At 36.3% G+C, this 21,733-nt stretch overlaps 3 protein-coding genes across 11 annotated transcripts; 1 reads left to right on the forward strand and 2 right to left on the reverse strand.

Moving 5' to 3' along the window:
* Window positions 1-346: 346 nt before the first annotated feature.
* Window positions 347-8,731, reverse strand: LOC110756110 (putative LRR receptor-like serine/threonine-protein kinase RFK1). Of its 5 annotated transcripts, none has more exons than XM_088251511.1 (24): window positions 8,407-8,731; window positions 7,645-7,810; window positions 6,987-7,058; window positions 6,814-6,882; window positions 6,664-6,735; window positions 6,326-6,397; window positions 6,132-6,203; window positions 5,968-6,039; window positions 5,761-5,832; window positions 5,578-5,649; window positions 5,406-5,477; window positions 5,242-5,310; window positions 4,823-4,888; window positions 4,516-4,578; window positions 4,375-4,422; window positions 4,212-4,255; window positions 3,395-3,783; window positions 3,126-3,321; window positions 2,349-2,495; window positions 2,068-2,186; window positions 1,757-1,967; window positions 1,251-1,485; window positions 973-1,123; window positions 347-861 (listed from the first exon to the last, which is right to left on the reverse strand). In XM_088251511.1, the coding sequence occupies exons 1-24, from the start codon at window positions 8,507-8,509 to the stop codon at window positions 481-483; spliced, it is 3,033 nt and encodes a 1,010-aa protein (XP_088107637.1). In that variant the 5' UTR covers window positions 8,510-8,731; the 3' UTR covers window positions 347-480. The 5 variants fall into 5 exon arrangements, with proteins under 5 accessions (XP_088107637.1, XP_088107640.1, XP_088107639.1 ...); XM_088251514.1 differs by lacking the exon at window positions 8,407-8,731 and adding an exon at window positions 7,335-7,397 and having other exon boundaries at window positions 7,645-7,784; XM_088251513.1 differs by lacking the exons at window positions 7,645-7,810; window positions 8,407-8,731 and adding exons at window positions 7,257-7,397; window positions 7,489-7,506.
* A 1,449-nt stretch (window positions 8,732-10,180) lies between these two features.
* Window positions 10,181-17,730, reverse strand: LOC110756095 (putative LRR receptor-like serine/threonine-protein kinase RFK1). 5 transcript variants are annotated; one of them, XM_088251519.1, is made up of 25 exons: window positions 17,232-17,725; window positions 16,922-17,010; window positions 16,647-16,821; window positions 16,424-16,495; window positions 16,262-16,330; window positions 16,117-16,188; window positions 15,820-15,894; window positions 15,672-15,743; window positions 15,515-15,586; window positions 15,334-15,405; window positions 15,166-15,237; window positions 14,744-14,815; window positions 14,536-14,604; window positions 14,275-14,340; window positions 14,018-14,074; window positions 13,879-13,926; window positions 13,711-13,754; window positions 12,942-13,333; window positions 12,664-12,862; window positions 12,233-12,379; window positions 11,982-12,091; window positions 11,664-11,874; window positions 11,117-11,354; window positions 10,869-11,016; window positions 10,181-10,728 (listed from the first exon to the last, which is right to left on the reverse strand). In XM_088251519.1, the coding sequence occupies exons 3-25, from the start codon at window positions 16,790-16,792 to the stop codon at window positions 10,384-10,386; spliced, it is 2,868 nt and encodes a 955-aa protein (XP_088107645.1). In that variant the 5' UTR covers window positions 16,793-16,821; window positions 16,922-17,010; window positions 17,232-17,725; the 3' UTR covers window positions 10,181-10,383. The 5 variants fall into 5 exon arrangements, with proteins under 5 accessions (XP_088107645.1, XP_021813171.2, XP_088107644.1 ...); XM_021957479.2 differs by lacking the exon at window positions 16,922-17,010 and having other exon boundaries at window positions 15,820-15,891; window positions 17,232-17,728; XM_088251518.1 differs by lacking the exon at window positions 16,922-17,010 and having other exon boundaries at window positions 17,232-17,728.
* A 565-nt stretch (window positions 17,731-18,295) lies between these two features.
* LOC110756096 (Putative adipose-regulatory protein (Seipin)) lies at window positions 18,296-21,053 on the forward strand. Its single transcript, XM_021957483.2, has 2 exons — window positions 18,296-19,447; window positions 20,333-21,053. The coding sequence occupies exons 1-2, from the start codon at window positions 18,389-18,391 to the stop codon at window positions 20,816-20,818; spliced, it is 1,545 nt and encodes a 514-aa protein (XP_021813175.1). The 5' UTR covers window positions 18,296-18,388; the 3' UTR covers window positions 20,819-21,053.
* The last annotated feature ends 680 nt before the right edge of the window (window positions 21,054-21,733 follow it).

Below are 21,733 nucleotides of genomic sequence, written 5' to 3' on the forward strand. Positions count from 1 at the left end.
GTATAATTAATTCATTGGGGTTGGTGCAGTTAATGCACCGACAGCTCTACATTTCTGTCCACAAAAAAAGCTCTACATTTCCAGACGCAACGTTTTTAATGTTAGTAATAAAAAGAAAGAAGCTTGGTCTATTACTTTATGTAATATATTGTCGGCGGCCGGCGGCTGAAATAAAATTTCCAAATATTGCAGTTACAGTTTCAACGTTTCTATTAATTTGTAGAAATTTACAGCAGAAATTATTCAGTCTATGGTGAGGAAAACGAGTGAACTAATTAAATTGAATCTTCAATTGAATAATATTTGATATTGTTATTATTGTTGTTTGCAGAGACAAACATGGAACGAATAAAGCTAATAGAAAATTGAACAAAATATGAACAGAAAAGAAAATATGGACACAGCTAATCTGCATATGCGTTTCCGAAGACTACAAACTACAACACACTTGCTACTACAGAACCAGAAAGTCCACAACTGTCAAGAGGGTGTTGAGTCTGGATTGATTTCAGATAATTCAAGGCCGGACGTAGAGGTAGACTCGAATGTGTGGACCGTAGTTGAATGCTGTGTTCCACTGATACTTAAACTATGATCTTGCCTCTGCCGGTGGAGGTCTCTCATGGCCTTAAACCTCAAATCTTCTCTATAGGTACTTGGTTCTGGGATCACGTCAGGAACAGGGGTTTGTCCTTCAAGCATGCTCACCACCTCGGACATGCTAGGCCTAAGTGATGCAGAGGCATTTGTACAAATCAGAGCCACTTTAACCATGATCTCTGCTTCTTTTTGGTCGACCTCAGACCCTAACTTCTCATCAACTAGCTCCAACAAGTTTCCGGTTTGTTGCAAATGACAAGCCTGCAAATGTTTATTGTAGTTTCTCACTGAATTAGTAACAATGAGAACAACCAGATGTGACAAGATGGATGTAAAAATGGATCAAAGAGCAAGAGGGAATGGTAAGAGTACCCAATCTAAAAGGCAAACCCAGTCATCACTTGGGATATAATTATTGTTGTTCTTCCCGCTAATAATTTCCAAGGCCACTACTCCAAAACTGTAAACATCTGCTTTGTACGTCAAGTGACCCCATAATGCATATTCTGGTGCCATGTATCCTCTGCAAATCAAGATCCCAAAATCTTGTTATTCAACCAGAAAAAAAAATCACCAATTTAGCTAGACTTTGTTGCAAGTATAATATCAACAAGCCAGTGTAAACAAGGACATGGAAAGTGGAAACTGACATGGTCCCAGCAACTCGGGTGCTCATGTGCGTCTTCTCCTCTTCATCAAGCTTTGCTAATCCAAAGTCGGATATTTTAGGGTTCAAGTCCCGATCAAGCAGCACATTAGTAGCTTTGATGTCTCGGTGAACAATTTTAAGTACAGATTCTTCATGGAGAAAAGCTAGTCCTCTTGCTATCCCAATACAAATATTACGCCTTGTTGGCCAGTCCAGTTTAAGATGATTTTCTCGACCTACAAAAGTTTGTCAAAGAAAATACAGCTCGCTCAGACTTTCTTTTCAACTATAAATAAATTGTGTGAAAAAAATTCCAAAACAAAACGGAATGCAAGTAGTAGTCATGGAGTATGCAAGAAGAAACCTAGAAATCAGTATAACCCATCCAAGGATATAAATAAAGAAAAGGATAAAAACCAACTCAAAATTATACACTTTAGATCATGATCAGTTACATCTTAATTGGTTTCCGCACTTATACAGTTGAGTAATTGAGATCATACTCACCAAACAATGCTCGTGCAAGGTTATTGTTTTCCATATACTCATAGACCAGCAATAGCTGACCTCCATCAATACAACATCCATGAAGCTTCACAAGATTTGGGTGCTGGAAACAAGAAATCATGCCCATCTCATTTAAGAATTCACGATTTCCCTGCCTTGACTTAGATGAAAGCTGCTTTACAGCTATCACCGTACCATCAGGCAATTGACCCTGCATCCCAACCCAAGTTCAGAATTATGTATGTAAACGTAAAAAAGGGAAATCTTAAAAAAAACATGGAAAAGATTCAACGTACAGATAGCTAAAGTACCTTGTACACAGGACCAAAACCACCTTCTCCGATTTTGTTAGCAGAATCGAAGTCATTAGTGGCAGCTTTTAATTGTTTTAAGGTAAAATTCCCTGTCTGCCCATCAAGTCCTTCTCTATCTGTGCAAGGAGGCATCAGAAGAGTACGAGTGTTATTCAACATTGCTTGAGCAATCAAAGAGTGCAATTGTTAATTTTTTTTCCTTCATTTCATATACTTGTGAAAACTATCAGTAGGAACCAATGAATCTGAGAATGACACATTTCGATATGATGAAGCACCTTTCTTTCTCCCCCTTTTGCCTGGCATGTATCCTTTCCACCAAAGGATTCCTAATATAACAAACACTAGGCCAAATGCTCCTACTACAGCTCCAGCAACAATGTGAGCAGTTCCCTTGCTTTCACCATTTGAGCAATCTTTGGAATCTGTTCAAAAGAACAAATCAATTAACTAACTGAAATAACATAAAAGGAAAAAAGGACAAGAAACTCCTGTCCAGGAACACGTTTTCAAAGGCTGAAGAGAACATAAATTTTCCAAATTGGATAAACAAAATTGTAAAAGAGTTTGGGAAGTGCGCATTTGAGCCTTTATTAGAAACCCTTCATGTCAGGATTAAAAGCAAAGTCATTTTGTACGTACATTAAATCCATTCCATTCATAGGAACGCTCATAAAATAGCTTTGCTCTTGCCGCAGATAAGTTACAGAATTAAAACTTTAGTACAAACTACCACTAAAATTGGGCTCTATGTCGGTAGAAAAACAAAATATCCTAATTAGCATTAAGGGAAAAGAAAAAGCAGCAGATGCATAATACATAGGTACCATCATCATACCACCAGTTCCTAAACTAGCCTGCTTCCTGATCTAGGTTCGCATGTTGTGTCTAATGTTAGGCCTCAAAACTCTGTCTGAGCCAAACCAAGTATGGCCAGGGCTGAGAAACAGATGTTGAAAACAGAAAAAATTGTGATCCAAGCTGTATCCCAAGCATACCTTATTACGAGTACTTTACAATAAGGTAAAGAAGAAGATCGTATCCAAATAACTCACCAGATTTCACAGAAATAGCAGAGATGAGGGGACCATAGACTCCTCTGTCAGGGATTCTTGTTGTCCCTTTACCAGCAAAATAGAATCGGATCTCTAAGATATTATTTGTTACACTGACATTATGTTCTAGTATTACAGGCTTTTGAGCCATCTTTGCCTCATCTTCAATATTGAAATCCCTTCGCAATACCTCTTCCTGAGACAAAACGCTTCACATTACACCTATTTGCAACTTCATAATATACATTTTTAACAAAGTGACTAATTACCTGAACATAGATATCAAATACGCGTCTGCCAAGACTCGTATATGTTTGGTCATTTGTAAACTGTATCTCCGCAAAGTGAAGACTTACAGTATAGTCACCATTTTCTAAGCAATAATGGAAATATGTGATTGAAATTGGGGATATGCGTGCCGTCGTGTATAAATCAGAGAGATTTGAAGATGCCAGAGATACAGAGTAACGTGTATTTTGGAAATCATTGTCATCCATGAAGTCTCCAGTGCTACTAAATCCCCAAAAATAATCACCATTTAAGAAATACTCTGCAGCGCCACCTTCAACTCCTCCGTCTCCTTCATACACAATGTTTCCTTTATTTTCTTTGATGGTGACGTCATTTCCACCACAATTAACATGTAAACAAGTTGAATCTGGAATAATGGATTAAAATAAAAATATAAGTGAGAGAATATGAAAGCAACAATTACTAATTGACAACAGTATTCAGATATAAAACTTTTGAATATCATGGTATTCTCTCTGAACGTTTTCAGGCAAAGCGAGTTTCAAACTTCACTCAGATTCTTTTTTATTTTATTTTTTCTCTGAAACAAAGACTTTAAAATCAGAAGAATTTACTTTTTTGGGTGTAGCAATCTTTATCATTTACAATTTTCTTCTGCAACAAGTTGATATTGCTTCATGATCAAACTAACTGAAACATGCATCTTCTATAAAAAAAAATTTTAAGGAGATTACACCATTTCAAGTAGAAGTAGAAATTCCAATACATGTACTGAAACTTAAATAAACTGTATAGCATTGCATATTATTTAAGCCAATTAGAATATATCCTTACAGCGTGGGCAGTTGAGATCCTTCAAGCATGGAAGACCTCTCCTTCTGTCATAATTGAGTGAAAAACATATATTAACATGGAATGTACGCCATGCGTATATATGAACATCTTTTCTCACTGTAATGCAACAAAAAGAAAGCAAGACAGAGAAAGACTATCTTACAAGTTGTTCTCTGTTGAAGAGCTTCGAAACAAGTTCAGGTTTAGATTGCTATTAAAAAAGGAAAAAGGTGAAACGACCATTAGTTTGTATCCATATAAAACCGGCATAATACATGAATAACTACTAGAACAGTATTCTCACATGTTGTCCTGACAAGTACGTTGCTCAGGGCCTTGCCATGTAAAGTTATTGTATGAAAGATCACTGCATGCAGGAAAGGTCACTCTCTTTAGCGAGAAAAGAGAAACAAACATAAGCCAGAAATGATGTGTGTCCATTGTATTGACCCTCAAATTGTTAGCTTCCAGAATTCCATTTTTAGTAATAATATATACATGAGACAGATCTTGGATACACATGGTTAGCATACAAGGAAAAGGTAAATTGCAATTATATCAAAAGAAAAAAAATAATAATATGAAGCATCGAAGATAAGAATTACACATACACATTACTTCCATCCTTGAAGATTGAGCTAGGTACACTTCCACTCATAGAGTTTCCAGTTAAAATCCTATAGAAAGAAATATCAAATTATTCAGAATGCTACATCAATATTCAATACTAGATTATTAAAAAAAAAAAGGGAAAATTAAGCACACACCAACCTATAGATATAAGCTTGCATTTCTATCCCAATATAATTAAAAAATATTAAATTATGTAGACATTCGCGTGCCCATGTTTGTGTCACAGAAATTTAGTCCCTTCTTTATCCAGTAATATGTCCAGCATTTCCCAAAAACTTTTAGGGAAGAAAAATCACAAGTAATGGACCTTTGTAGTTTATAATTAAAGGCACAAGTAAATTACCATACTTCAAATCTGAATGCGCCATAATTAAATGAATCATAAGGTTATACTTACAGGAATCTCAAACGCTCTAAGTTTATAGTGTCTGGAACTTCCCCTACTAACTTGTTAAAACTGACATCCCTATCACAATCACAATACAAAAGATATAATCAACCTGCATTCACAGTCATAATACAACAATACAATCAGTATCCTACTTCACAAGGTTTACTTACAACATTTCCAGGTTTTGTATTGTCCAGATGTATGGAGGAATCTCTCCAGAAATGTTGCAGTTTCTGAGAACCCTAAAATACATAACTGAATAGCATTAGACAAACCACCATCAAAAGTAAAATATAAATAATAATGCCTTAAGAATATTTGATGATCAAATACTCAACGTACAATCTCACTAGGCCTGTCATGTTTGTCAACGTAGGAAAACCCTGCTGTGGCCCCTTTATATCGCTAATCCTCCTATATATAGATATGGAACCACAAAATAAAAAGCAAAAAAAAAAAAAAGGGACAAGTAATCTAATAAATACATACAGCTACAAAGAAAACTTGAAAAGGCCTTTTACTCACAACTCTTGTAAATTACTCAAAAGAGATATGTTGGAGGGGATGGGTCCCTGAAGCCCACTTGCATGCATTTCTCTTCAATCATCCAAATATACATATATAAGAAAATAATAATAAAAATTAGAAAAAAATAAGAATGAAATAATTTGGTTCATCTATAATAACTTGAAATGTAGGTCGAAATTTCATCAAAAGAAAAAAATATCTTACAATCTCTCAAGTTTTTCCCAATTCTGTATGAAATCAGGTATCGTTCCATTGAAGTTATTATCGTTTATTCTACTGCATTAGACAGGAGTATCGAATCAATTTGACATGTAAACTTGTCTTATGCATTACAATAAAAAAAACAAGTACGTACAGTAAAAACTTACAAGTCTGTTAAATTTGTTAGCCTAGCCAATGCCACTGGTAACTGTCTGGTCAAACGATTGGAGGACAACATCCTGCGATTCCAATACCAAAGCAATGAGCCATCAATTTTTACCTATCATTCATCATTCCCAAATGTGTTTACAGTGTAGAGAAAAATCAAGAATCAAAATTTCCCGAAAGAAAATTGCATTACAGAGTTCCCAAGTTGATTAAATTCCCAAGCTCAGGAGGAACAACTCCAGAGAACTGATTTGCTTCAAGAGTCCTGATTGTTTGAAAAATAAAAAGGAAATAATATTGAGATTAGAAAGAGAGAATGACAGAATCACAGTGGAGGAGTGAAAAAACTGATTCCCCCCCAATGGATGCAAATATAAAAAAGTTTTCAAGCTTGTTAAGTAGTAGCAGAAGGCGATCCAAGGAGAAGGGATAAGACCCTGCCAATCTTGTTTCACATATTTCCTCAATCATACCATAATTCCATGACCCAACTGATAAATTGCCAAGACAAACCATAATTTTAACACTTACAGGTATGTGAGAGTAGTAATATTTCCCAACTCCTTTGGAATCTCCCCAGATAAGCGATTTACAAGAAGAGAGCTGCATAGATTTTCTAATTAATTTACCACACGAACTATGAAATCAACAATATAATCACAAGAGCTGAGAAGAGCTCACATTCTTGTTAATTGCATTGCACCCCATTCTCCTGGTATTGTACCATTAAGATAATTGAGAGATAAATCACTACACAGACAAGAAGGGTAAAAAATGTAAAGTGCAATTCAGTAGAAATAAATTTTATAGAACAAAATCATCAGTCATTATTCTTGAATACAAAATGATCTTACATTTCTTTAAGGTAAGGAAGTTTGACCAGTTGAGGTGGAAGCATGCCAGGTAGACTATAACCCTTGAGAGCTCTGTCAGATCGAAAATTATAAATTCGAGTGCTAAGGAGAGAGTAATGTTGTAAGAAAACAGAATAATCATAACAGAGGTTGCTTGGAAATTAATGATTAGTGGATCTTCAATTAGAACTATTGGGTTAAGAATTAGAGTTATGCTCTGTCTGTGACAAAACCTTCCTACAGCAATAATCTCGGGCAAACTACACTAACCTCCTGGAGATTAAGGTGAAGAACATCAAGATAACCGTCCGCAATTTTAACATTAGGTGCAAAACTGAGAACATCTACCTCCAAAGCCCAACCATCTTTGGCACTTACCCCATCCTCTGATATCAAAACTTCTTCTAGCACCTATTAGACAAGGACGGTCAAAGTAAGTTCTAGCAATGCAAGGAGGATTCTTGTACTTCACCTAGCCCCAGGTGAGGTTAGTATAGTTTACCCTAAATATATAGATATCAGGCATAAAACCCTCTCTTCTTTTGTTTTCTTTTCTTTTCTCCTGGTAAATAAATATAAACAAATGACAACCCCTGTCATTCAAAGATGTACACAATCATGTATAAAATTATTTGTAAATAAGATGAGGGAACCGTACAACGTTACGACATGACAGACAGTGCTGTTGCAGTCACAACTAATGCTAGTCTCAGATCCTTTTGGCGGATCTGCTGTTACCCCAACCATTTCAATTTTGCAAGAATCACCATTAAACTTCCAAAACTTTGCACCCATCGTACTAGTTATTTCTTGGAGAGCATCAACTATCCATCATGAAAAAACCGTCACATAATCAATATATGGATTCAAGGAAATAATCAATTTGCTATATACAGAGATTGGCAAATAATTTAATTAGTGTCTCCTCTTTCAAAAAGTAATGTTTAGTTGTATTTGGAAACCAGAAGAGGGAAATTAAACCTACCATCACATAAAAGGAAATTAAACTGACCATGCAAAAAACTGAAAAACTGAATGCTCAAGGTAAGAGAAATCCCTTGAAAAACCAATGACTTTGTCAAAATTCGGTGGCTACACTCCAATTAACATTGCAGATACCTCTAAAGGAGACTTATTAGAACCAGTCCCAAAATACCAGAACTTAACGCGCAAGTCAAGAACTCAAAAGCAGTTAGTTAAGAGAAGAGAGGGCCAATTACCCATTTCTTCACTGAGAAAATCTAAGAAGAAAATAAACAAAAATGGTTGATTCTGATTACAAAAGAACCAAAAGTAAGTGTGTTCCTGTGTGTAGTATGCGAACATTTGTGCTGATACAGAGTGCAACAACATCTCAAGATTCAAACTTTCAGCAACCCAATTGAAGTTCTAAGCAATAGAGTAAGGTATTAGCTCTTACTTTCATCTTGGGGCACCTTGGACTCTGCAAACCTCACCAAGCTGAAGCTGCAGCTTAGCACAGTGACCAATAAAACAAAGTGGCTATTGCTCTTGGCCACCATGGTGATAAAGATTCAAGATTTGGGACAAAACTCTTGGCTTGTGAAAGAACAGTTGTGTGCAGCCACTGATATGATATGATATTCTTCTCAATTTGAGCTTTGAAGAGCAATGCATGTAGTTGACATTTGACAGAATGCAATGCTTTAAAATTTCAACACGTGACTGCAAGTAAAAGCAATGTTTGAACTGCTTTGGAAACCACTGGGCTGAGGCCGTGGCTGCGTGCCTGGACAACCCAGGTTTGACGTTCTTTTGTATTTTCCCCCAATAATTCAATTTTGATTGCTCTTCTTTAATTTTTTTAGTAAAATAATTTATTGACCATCTTCATGCCATGCAAATCCAAATTTAAATCTTATCATCATGATTCTATGATCTGTTATGTTCAGGGAATTGTTTTCCATTTCCTTTATTTTTATTTACTAAAAAAAAAAGTGCACGATTACTATTTTGAAATGCCAATAACAATTTCATCTTATTTTCCAAACATGTATTTCACTTTGACACACAATTAATTAAAAAATAAAGGTGTCCTGCTAAAATTAATGAGAAATAAGATAAATAAATAAGCAAGTTGTTTGGATTAATATTTATATTCGGGCCGAAAGGATAGGCTCCTGGTTTCAGAACAAGACAGATTTATTAAGACTTTGTTCGAGACTGTAGGGCCCCATTGTAAGGCACCGTACTAATTCCACGCGCGTCAAGCCACGTAATGTCACTGTTTGACTAGCCCCGAAATACTCCAGAAATTATTTTCCTTTTTTATAATAATTTTTTTTGTTTTTGTTATTATCTAAATGTCGGCAGGACATTTATCCTAATATTTTGACCCAAAAAAAAACATTTATCTTAATATTCTCGAACATAATTTAATGTTTTTTTTGGTTGGATAACATAATTTAATGTTAAGCACTAGCAATTACTAATTAGCAAAGGGTTTTCTTGAATTCTAGATTAAACGAGGACAAAATTAAGAGGTTTTTATTTGCTACTTAAGATCGTTGTTGAGAAAATTATAAATTATAATATGATTCCATGCATGGGTATATCTTGAGATATTGCAAGCAACTTGGTGTTATAATTACATATCCTTATAGTATTATGTGCATGCCAAAAGCGACTATTCCTCATTCAAACAAGGTTGTTAATTAGATTACTTTTATTAATCTAGGTAAAAGCTTATAACCCAAATTCAATGGATGGCGGCTCACAGCTTGAGATCATTAAACCGAAGTTGCGTGGAATCAATCCAGACCTAACAAATAATATACACGTCAACGGATCGTATTTATATGCATATAATTGGTCTCATATTTAAATCCTAATTACACCTTTCCCTTTCCCGTTCCAAACTTTAACAATAAAAATGTCAAATATTCATTTGCCTGATGAGCAATAGACAGACAGAGAGTGATTTATGATTAATGAAGTATATTTTGGGCACATGTGGAGATGTATGCTCTCATTGTAACAAGCTACTAGCTGGTCCAATAAGTTCTTGTTGCTGCAAAACCACAAATATATTTTGCTGATGAAATATTCTCAAGTATTCTAACATTAGTTGTATTCTTTTATTTATATTTATTTTAATAATACATGTATTTTATTTTTTTTCTCTTTCCTTGCTTTCGTTTCGTACATATTTTGACTTTCAATTCAATTGGTACTGTCACATACACCGAACTTCGTTGAAACTTGAAAGGATGATAACTTAGTTTTTCCAGGCTTTGGGCAAAAGCCCACAACGTTCTTCTGATAGGCCTCTCTCTCTCTCTCTCTCTCGTCACATAAAAATATAGCCAAATAAACTCATGATCAAGCTATTTTATACACACAAAATACAACTTACACGTATCAAGCTAAAGTTGATTTAATTCAAATCATGGCCTGAGGTAGAGGAAGAGCAAAATGTATTATTAGTTGTCTGGCTTCCGCCTAAACTGAGATTTTGACTTTGGTCATGGACATCTCTCATGGCCTTGAACATCAAATCTTGCGTATACGTAATTGCCTCTGGGACCGCGACGTCTGGGACTGGTGTTCGTCCTTCAAGCATGCTCACCACCTCGGACATTGTAGGCCTAAGTGATGGAGACGCATTTGTGCACAACAGACCAACTTTAACCATTACTTCTGCTTCTTGACCATTCACTTCATACCCTAACCTTTCATCAACCAGCTCCTTCAAGTTTCCAGTTTGTTGCAAACGACTGGCCTGCAGCAGAAGTTTCACTTTATAAACAAGTTTCTTAATATATAACTAACACAAACTACTTGTCAGAAAAAACAAAAAACAAAAACAGCAATGTTTATCCAATGGCTTGAGTGATGATTGGAAGCTATAGTATATAGTACCCAGTCTAGGAGACAGACACAACTGTCACTTGGGGAATAACTGTTGTTCTTCCCGCTAACGATTTCCAAGACAACAACTCCGAAGCTGTAAACATCTGCCTTATAGGTCAAGCGACCCCATAGTGCATATTCTGGCGCCATATATCCTCTGCAAATTAAGATCCCGGAATTTTGTTATTCCAATTAAAAAGACTCAAATTTACCCGAAGATATGCAAACGTGTAGAACTAAATGTAATGGCAACTGACATGGTTCCAGCAACTCTGGTGCTAATGTGTGTTTTCTCCTCTTCATCAAGCTTTGCCAATCCAAAGTCAGATATTTTAGGGTTCAAATCCCCATCCAGGAGCACGTTGGTAGCTTTTATGTCTCTGTGAACAATCTTGAGTCTTGATTCTTCATGTAGAAAAGCTAGACCTCTTGCTATCCCAGTACAGATGTTAAGCCTCGTAGGCCAGTCCAGTTTAATCCGATGGTTTTCCCGGCCTATATGTCATCAGCCAAAAATGCTTATTTCTCATCTCAAATCAATTTTAATTCTCTTTTGATAAGTCATAGAAAGCATAAGCATGAAAAATAGTAATAATAATGACGTCACTCAAGTACACGGACAATGTACAAGGAAAAAACTGAAAATCAGATTTAAGAACTTCCCTAACAGAAATGTTAGAATTCATATGGCCAGTAAGCTCGGTCAAATCAAATTTTATATGTCTTGTATATTCAGATCTGCACTTGATCAAATTCTATTGAAGTCATAAAAGTTCAGGTTTGAGCAAATGACGGTAATCGTACCAAATAAGGCGCCTGCAAGACTATTGTTTTCCATGTACTCGTACACCAGCAATAGTTGGTCCCCTTCAATACAACATCCATGCAGTTTCACTAGATTTGGGTGTTGCACACAAGATATCATGCCCATCTCATTTAAAAATTCACGGTTTCCTTGCCTTGAGTTGGATGAAAGCTGCTTAACTGCTATCAAAGAACCATCAGGTAAGTGACCCTGCATCCCAACCTTAGAATTCAGAATTTAATTTTTCTATGTAGACTTGTCTTGCGAGAAAAGGACTTCCTTTCGAAGTTCTATATGCCAAAGAAAAACAGGCTTACCTTGTAGACAGGGCCAAAACCACCTTCTCCAATCTTGTTTGAAGGATCAAAGTCATCAGTTGCCACTTTTATTTGTTTCAAAGTAAACGTCCCTGTCTGCATATCTCGTCCTACAATATATGTCCAAGAAGGATATAAAGTATACCAAATAATTTTTAATTTTAGTTTTCTTGGCAAATAACTTATATACAAATTAATAGATAATCTGCAAGTGATCAATTTGAGAATGGGATGTTCAATGTAAAATGCACCTTTTTGTCTCCCCCTTTTCCCTCGCAAGAATCCTTTCCACCAAAGGATTGCCAGTATGAAGAGTGTTAGGCATAGTGCCCCAACGGCAACACCAGCAACGATATAAATAGTTCGTGCATTTCCACCGTTTGTACACGGTTTAAGATCTGGCCAATATAATAAACTAAACAATTCACTAGAAAAAAGTTTTGAGCAAACAAGAAGATAATGCTTTGACTATATAGACATTTGTTTTGCTCAGATAGGAATAATCATGAAATGTGAAGAATAACATATTCAGGACCCGCTAATAAGGGGCGGCGAGCCCAACATGTTTCTAGATGTTTGAATCACACAAACTCACATAATCTTTAGACCAAAAAAATCTTAACTCAATCTAAGATAATAGTACTAACGTGAAAATGTAGTAACGTTGACAAGACTGACTCACCGGAAACCACAGAAATAGCTGATATAAGGGGACCATAATCTCCTCTCTCAGGAGTCCTCGTTGTCCCTTTTCCGGCCCAATAGAATCGGATCTCTAAGACATTGCTTGTCACATTGACATTAGGTACTTGTTTAACCAACTTCTTTTGAGCCATACCTGCCTCATCTTCAATATTGAAATCCTTCCACACCAAAATTTCCTGTGAAAAAGTTGTCTTATCAAAGCTTCGAGTTGCAATTACATAAAGGTTGGCATTTTGATTTGTGCTAGCTAAGTACCTGAACATAGATATCAAAAATACGCCTCCCCAGACTACTGTATCTTTGATCATTTGTGAACTTGATCTCCGCAAAATGGAGAGTTATAGTGTAACTCCCATTTTCTAAACAATAGAAGAAATAAGTAAGTGAAATTGGACATATGCGTGCTGTCGTATATAATTCAGAGAGATTCGAAGATTCCAGAGATATAGAGTAACGTGTATTCTGTAAATCGTAGTCATCCATGAAGTCACCAGTGCTGCTAAATCCCCACATACTTCTTTCATTTCTATAATATTTTGCAGTACCACCTTCAACTGCTCCATCTCCTTCATACAAAACCTTTGTGTTATTCTCGTCCTTGAACGTTATGTCACCTCCACCACAATTAACATGCATACATTTTGAATCTGTCCAAAATAAAACAACAAAAAAAAATAATGAGGACAAATATGAGGTAGGCAGTACAACATTAAGCATGATGCAAAAGTCATCTTGTACAATTTTGCTTTGGGTCTTTGGAATTCCACAACAATCCAAAGATGGTGTAATGAGTGAACGAAATACCTATGCAACGCCCTATCCATTTGCTATACTTCTAGATCGTCACAGTCATTCATTAAACCTTTTTGTAATTTACATCTTCATTGCTGTAATCAGTTTTTGATTTAATTGCTGAAGTTATATGTGTGCACTTAAATTTTTTAATTGTAAAATAATTCAAATGCAACTCAAATTAGTCAGATAGCACTCCATAATATTCAAACTCTTGAAGATGTATACTTACATCGTGAGCACTTAAAATTCTTCAAGCATGGAAGAATTCCCATTCTGTCACAGAATGAACCAAAGATGAATAAGCAAATTTGGAGCATTGTCCATATATAATTATAAATTGAAAAAAAATTAAAAAATTTGAGGAGAGCGAAGAGTAAATCTTAAAGAAGGATCTTACGAGTTGTTCTCCTTCGAAGAGCTCCGGTACAAGTTCAGATTTAGATTCCTGAAAAACAGATGCCGTGAAACAACTATCAGTTTCTTCAAACCACCTAATCTGAAAAATAATCTAAAGAGATATTAGATTCTATTCTGACAAGTTTTCTTGACAATCCGGTTGGCCTTGCAACGTGAAGTTATTGTATGACAAATCACTGCAGAAAGCATAGAAAAAACAACTGTCAGCTTTGAAACATAACAGGAACCTGTCATTTGATAATAAGAAGGGGAAATGTTTAGAAATTAGAATATACAATGGTAGACACACATGACACCGCAGTTAGAACTTAGTAAAGTATAAATATATAAAAAGGAATCTAAAGTTAATAGAAAGCATTGCAGATAGCAGACGTACACACTATTTCCATCTCGCAAGATTGACTGTGGCACATTTCCACTTAGCAGGTTGCCAGTCAAAAAGCTAATCAAAGCAATACCAAGTATTAGTATTGTACATCAATTCTATCAAGAAAGATACTGGCTTCATCAGTTTGGTTGCATTTCTATGACATGGTTCTTGGACAACAAGCAAGTTTTTAAGATATAAAAAAAAACTGTTATAGATGAAATTTCACCTAACTGATAGTATAAATTTTTTAAAGAATTTCACACTTACACAAATTTCAGACGCTCAGCTCCTATTGTGGATGATAGTTCACCCACTAACTTGTTAAAACTGACATCCCTATCACAATTGCACAATAACAATCAATTAATCTCCATCCTAACAGTAGAGTGGGAGACTGCTGCACATATGCATGTCTGTGTGTGTTTGGGGTGATTCAAGCATCCAAAGTAAAGTTGATACAACTTTTATTACTTACAACATCGTCAGACTCTTCATGGACCAGAGATATGCAGGGATCTCGCCAAAAATGTTGCAGTTCCTCAAAACCCTTGAATTAGTTAAACGAATTAGCATGAAACAGCTCATAGTTACTGCTATTGGAAAGAAAAATAACAGTACATGTAAGTTGTAGGGAAAAAGAAATATGTATACACACAATTATGATCTCCTACTCAGCGATGAGCACGCAATTAATGTTCACTAACTGTTGGATCAAAAGCAATCGGCTAAAAATCAAATCCCAATAAAATGCTTTTGTCAACAATTGGATTTTGTTCTAACAATAGGTAGGAAAACATGATTGTGTGTGCGGGTGTGGGATGTGAGTGCACGCTTCTGTTCTGTTTATACATGTACATGAAACACTCAAAGTATTTAATGATGAAGCTCTCAACGTACAATCTTACTATGCCTGTCATATTTCTCAGCAAAGGAAATTCCTGAATTGGCCCATTTAAATCACTAATCCTCCTGCACAAAGATATACCATGATGTATAAAACTATTAATCAAATACATAGGAAAGATCATTCAAAAGATTACTGAGCTTAGGGTCCAAATTACTCACAACTCATTTAAATTGTACAATTGAGAAATAGTTGATGGAATGGGTCCCTCCAGTCCACTTGAATGCATTTCCCTTCAACAAGACAAGTTTTTAGAAGGATTAGTGGAAATAACCCTTCAAAAGTCTTCAAAAGTCGAAAGCAATGGAAATAATTTTTTTTACATAAATATAAAGATCTTACAATCTTCTGAGTTGTTTCCAGTTCTGCACCCAATCAGGGAGTGTTCCATTGAAGTTGTTATCATTTATTCGGCTACATTGCATTAGAATTTTGCCGATTAGACACAAGAAACAGTATAAATGTTATAAAAGAGAAACAATATATAAGTAAACCTTACAAATCTGTCAAAGTTCTTATCCCAGAAAACGTCTCTGGTAAGTTTCCAGTCAGCTGATTGGAGGAAAGCATCCTGCATTTGCAACATGCAGCAAGTAAATATGAACACACAAGGCCAGACATCTGAAAGTGAGGATTTGATGACTTACAAGGTCTGCAAATTGATCAAGTTCCCAAGCTCAATAGGAAGAATACCAGAAAATTGGTTTGATTCAAGGCTCCTGCTTTATGAAAGAAAAAAGAAAATAAAGTTGATGTATCATCACTAGGATATCAAGGCTCTTGACAGAGTTCTGTTTCCAGCTGAGGTCAGATAGCAGTTAGCAAGGCATGTAACGTGGAAATTAGAGACCCTCCTAGTATAGTTTCACAAAGATCAAAAGAACTTTAATCGCAATCAGTGTCCAAGTCCTAAAAATTGAGATAAACCAAATCACAATACGTACAGGTATGTCAGAGTGGTAATGTTTCCTAGCTCCTTTGGAATTTGGCCTGATAAGCGATTGACCAGAACAGAACTGCAGAGAAGTCACTAATGAATATACATAGCTACTAAATTAAAACTTCATTACATAAATTCTAAAGGCTCACATATAAGTTAGTTTCGTTGAAGCCCATTCCGGTGGTATTGTACCATTGAGATAGTTGTAAGCAAAATCACTACAACGAAAGAAAGGTTACTTTAATTAATAAATAAAGATATGTACCATCCAAATCTTGAGCATCATGTCAATCAAATATGATAGTTCTTACATTTCTCTGAGGTAAGGAAGCTTGACCAGTTGAGGTGGAAGCAAACCAGGTAAACTATAACCCTTGAGCATTCTGTAAAACGTTAAACAAATAATCAAAGATTAAGCAGAGATAAACTAATAGCAAATAGCCAAATCATAAACAAACAGAGCTTTGTGACATGGAAGGCATTTTCATAAGCCAAAACGGAACAATTGTTATAAAACTAAGTTAAGACTCGTACAGTTTTACGACGTGACAAACAGTGTTGTTCTCGAAGTAGCATTCACAATCAGTGTTGCTCTGGGCTCCCTTTGGCGGCTTCTCCGTTAGACCCACCATTTCAATTCGGCAAGCATCATTGTTAAACCTCCAATATGTTGCACCCATTGTGGTGGTAATTTGTTGGAGGGCATCAACTAAAAGGCATCCATTTTCAAACCATATAAGCATCATATAGAAAACCAAAGTAAAATGAGTTGAGCATATAAAACACAAATGGCAAGGCCGCGAGAATACCAAATGATCTAGAGCAGAGAAGTCAGTGAGTTGTGTTAAGAGTGGTTTTCAGGGCAAAAGTTGAACTAAACTTAGCTCATTGAATGACTCTAAAATGCAAAAGACAACACTTTTCAGTTTGGTTGCCAAGAAATATAAAAAATTGATAAAAGAAAACTACCCATTCTTACTATGAAATGAAAAGATCAGGCCAACTAATCCAATCAACTTTTATGAGTCCTTGTATGTACCAAGATAAAGACTTTCTTTCTTTGTAACATTTTCTCATTAACAACCAGGGATTGCCAACAGTAGAAATATAAGCACTCACCTTCCTCTTGGGGCAACTTAGATTCAGCAAGTTCCAGCAGTGTGAAGCAACTAAATGCAGTAATGAAGCAAACAAAGACATTACCAACCAGCATCATCAACAATTAGGAAATGGTAGTAATTGGGTTTCTGCAACAGCAACTAATGCATGCAATCGGCCCACACAGATGTGAACAAAGGAAGCTCGTGCAATGATGCAAGTTGGGTAAGAAACACAATTTGATGCAAGGAGTAAAAGCAATCTTTGAAAGTTATGAGGATCTGAGGAGGGATGTGGGTTTTGTGAGAGAAGAACTATCTGATGCTGCTCTTGAAACTTTGCACTGATTGATTGTTGACAATCTTAGGAGAGGACTAACTAAAGTTCAGTATTGTAATTGGACATGTGTTAGACTCGATAATATTCATAACAATCAAGATACATACGAACAAATGAATATATGAAAAGAGAAGAAAAAAGAAAGATGAACTTGTTTTGAGTGACACATTTGTCAACAATATCAGAATATAAAATATCTGTTTTAAAGTTGCTTTTTTGCTTTTTTTTATTTTTGACTTAGCAGATATGAATGAGTATGCTTTTAGCCTAATAATCTTCACCTTTTCCTTTTTAAAGGGGCTACCACTGTAGTTTTGCACAGGCAGATGAAGACAAAGCAATCTTAGGATTATCATTTGATTTCCCATTACTAAACAGATCCTTAAAGAGTTTTTTTAAAAAAAAAACGTAAATGAACAAAGATGCGGTCTTTCCAATTGTCCATTAAAATTAAATTGTTGTGATGAATTTAATAACATGTCAAATTAGCATTTCATTGATCTTTTTGTGGACTTTATGTCGGATTTTAGTAATTTCATCAAGCACCTACATGCATGAACCAGAGGACTTGACCCATTGAGCATCAAGCTTATGGTTCTTCAATTAGCCTACTTTAATATTGCATGTGGGCTGCCCATTACAGACAAGACAAGTAGATAAACTGAGCAGACGAAGTCATGGAACTCAAAAGGTCAGCAGAACTTGACGAAATTAAAAATAAATAAAAAATCTGTACCCCAAAAATAAAATTTAAGGATCAACACGCACCGTTTTATTCGTATGTGTAAATGATTAGCTGAAACAGATAGCCGCAACTCCAGCCCCACGCAACATCGCCAATGGAAGTTACAGAACCTCCCACCTCAAACAATGAAGAAGACGACGACGTTTTCTTCGACGCCCTCGACGACTTCCCCTCCACCATCGATCAATCAGATCAGTTCACGTCACCCTCTACACTATCTCTCCCAGACTCCACACCTTCTCAGGCCACCAGCCTCCGCCGCCGATCGTCTCGCCGAGCAATCTCCGGCGAAGAGTCGAAGACTTCCACTTTAGAATCCACTCTCAGCTCCCAAATTGACTCGATCAACGACACGAGGCTGAGTATCAGAGCCAGAAAATTTAAGCTTCGCCGGAATTTGAAGGAGCCCGAGTCGACTCGGGACGGAGTCAGCTCAGTGCAAGTTCCGAGTGACCAGAACAACGAGGGTTCGACTGTAACTACTGCCGGGAATGACGACCCAGTTGGTGAATCGGCCGACTCGGCCGCACAACTCGGTGACTCTTCGGTTAACCTTCTTGTGTTTTTGGCCGGGATGATAATCAAGGCAATTGGACTCCAAATTAACTTATTCATTAGCATATTTACATTTCCCATATGGATTTTGCACCATTCTTACATGCTTGTCATCGACCCCTTCCAAATTGTGCGTCGAGGCCGAGAGTATTTGATCACAGAGGTGTTAAATTTATGGAAATTGGCTGGTGGGTATGTGAGTCCTCTAGTTTTCCAGTGGTTGAAGGACAACAACTCGGTCTGGAAGGTGGCATTGCGATTTGGGTGGGGTTTGTTTTGGTCATGCTATGTTTGTTTCGTTTTGTGTGGTCTTTTGGTCATGTCGCTTGTGTTTAGTGGAGTTTTGATGAGGAGCATCGTGGCCGAGCCAATGCATATGAAGGATATGTTGAACTTTGATTACACTAAGCACAGTCCGGTGGCCTATGTACCGGTGATGTCGTGTGCCGGTGCCAGTTGTGGTGCGGATTGTAAAGAAAAGGTTCAAGCTGGGGAGAGTTTCGGGTTTCGAGCTATACCTCGTGGTCACAAAGTGGCGGTCACTGTTTCATTCGTATTGCCGGAATCAGAGTACAACAGGAATCTTGGGGTCTTTCAGGTACTTGATTTACTAAATGTGAATTTCCATTTCTTGTTTCAGACTAATATCACGAGTCTTGTTATTTGGTTAATACATAATAAATTTGGTTTTTTCAAGTTTGCTGTATCATGATGAACTTTAGTTTGTCCTCAAATTATTGCATAAACAATAATCGGACCGATTGCTAATGTAAAGGTATGAACATAATACTGGTATATGGATCTTAGGTTCGGGATGGACCTAATTTGTATGTGATAGTTGTCACTTGATTTTAGAAGGCATAGGCACCTCAGAAAAATGTGTGATATGAACATTAATTAGTAAATCTTTCAGTTGGATCTAAAGCATGGATTTTTCTAAAGAAATCTGGTGATGCTGCTCTTATGTTTGGAGATCTAGTTCTCAGTTATCATCACCATGAAATGTTTTCCTGGTATCAGGGGAAGTAAGGAAGTTGAGTTGTTGACACAATGGGAAAGAAAAGAGATAGTATATTTATTTCCAAGCTCAGTGAACCTTGTTTACATCCATTTTTCAATTCATCAAGAAGAGCGTCCAAATTAAATATTTTTTTTACGCTGAATTTAGTAGGACTATGATGAAGTTGCAATACAAGTACATGATAAAATACTGCAGATAACTTCATATTGTGATATTTGCAACTGGATGGTGTGATCTCAAGCCACTTTTCACATTGTGCAATGTAATTGAAACCCAAAAGAGGGGAAATGCTATTTCCTTCAAGCTTATCCTTCTTTTTCCGTCATATTTTTGTTGTCTATTTCTTTGTGTACTTATTGCAATGGATTCTAAAGTAGTTACAAGGTTTTGCTATCATGATTCCTTGTTTCCATTTTCATATTGATGAGTGTTTATTTGACCAAGTTCATTTTGTTTATGTAGGTCAGGGTACAGTTCCTGTCTTTCGATGGTAAAACCCTTGCCAGTTCAAGCCATCCATGCATGTTACAATTCAAAAGCGAGCCTATCCGCCTTCTATTGACTTTCCTTAAGGTTGTTCCTCTTGTTGCTGGCTATGTTTCAGAATCCCAAACTCTGAATCTGAAATTCAGAGGGTTTATCCAAGGTGAAGTTCCTACTGCCTGCTTAAAGGTGACAATTGAACAACGTGCAGAATATCAGCCTGGTGCCGGTATTCCCCAAATATATGATGCAGCGGTGACCCTTGAGTCAGAACTTCCCCTATTTAAAAGGTTTATATGGAATTGGAAGAAATCTATATTTGTATGGATGAGCATGATGTTGTTTATGATGGAGATGCTCGTTACTCTAATCTGCTGCAGACCATTAATTATTCCAAGAGCAAGACCAAGGGTTGGTTCTGTTAGCAGCAGTGCCATTGAAAGCAGCCTCCCAGTACGAAATTAGTAGGGAAAATGCTGGTAACTATGGAAGTAGGGAAACCTTTGATATATTTTGTCACTATTTAACCTATTCAATTCTATAGTCTCTAACTTAAATTTTTCCACTCATTTTTTTATAACCACGTTGTAAATAATGTTTTTTGCATGTTGGAACGCTTCTTTCCTTATAAATGTTGGAGGAGCAGTGTTTTTTTTAACACTTATATTCTCTATTTACTCATTTAGCCATTGGCGTTTTAGCTGTTGTACAAGTGAATTATGTTGCTCTTCAGTTCACTCATTTAGCAATCTTATGAAATGGTTTTAAATTGGTTAGGAATTTAGGAAATTTTCTGTAGGACACAAGACATAACCAGTGGAAACCAGATTGATGGACAGCTCTGTTCTTGGAAACTCTTCAGATTGTGACAGTAAAGGTGATAACAATCAAACATTGCATCAGAACATGTTTTCATTTTGCTGCTTCAGGTCACTCTACTGTTGTCTTGCCAAACAATGGAAAGTGAGAGGCGTTCTCTGTTCTGGGCAAATGTCTTAACCACTTGGGCTACACACTTCCTGCGCCAAAAACAACCGTTTTGTCTTTCATTATTCAGATTTCAATCAACAAAAACCATGGTATGGTTGTAAGGGTGTTTTACATGGACTTGGTTCTCTCTCTCTCTCTCTCTCTCTCTCTCTCTCTCTCTCTCTCATGTACTGGGGCTATTTCTGACTGGTAATTCCCCAACTGCATTCACAGAATGCAGTCGAAGGCTTCAAATGATCCTCTTAAAAGATAGAGGGAAGTAGATAAAACATTGGATAAGATGTTGAAAATCATGAATGAAATAAAATAACATAGAGCATGAGAAACATGAATTGTTCCAACTTTCGTAGGTAATAATAATATAGAATGGATATAGAACAAATTATAAGA

The sequence above is a fragment of the Prunus avium genome, chromosome 4 (assembly GCF_965620075.1).
Source record: "Prunus avium chromosome 4, drPruAviu1.hap1.1, whole genome shotgun sequence".
Lineage (NCBI taxonomy): Eukaryota > Viridiplantae > Streptophyta > Magnoliopsida > Rosales > Rosaceae > Prunus > Prunus avium.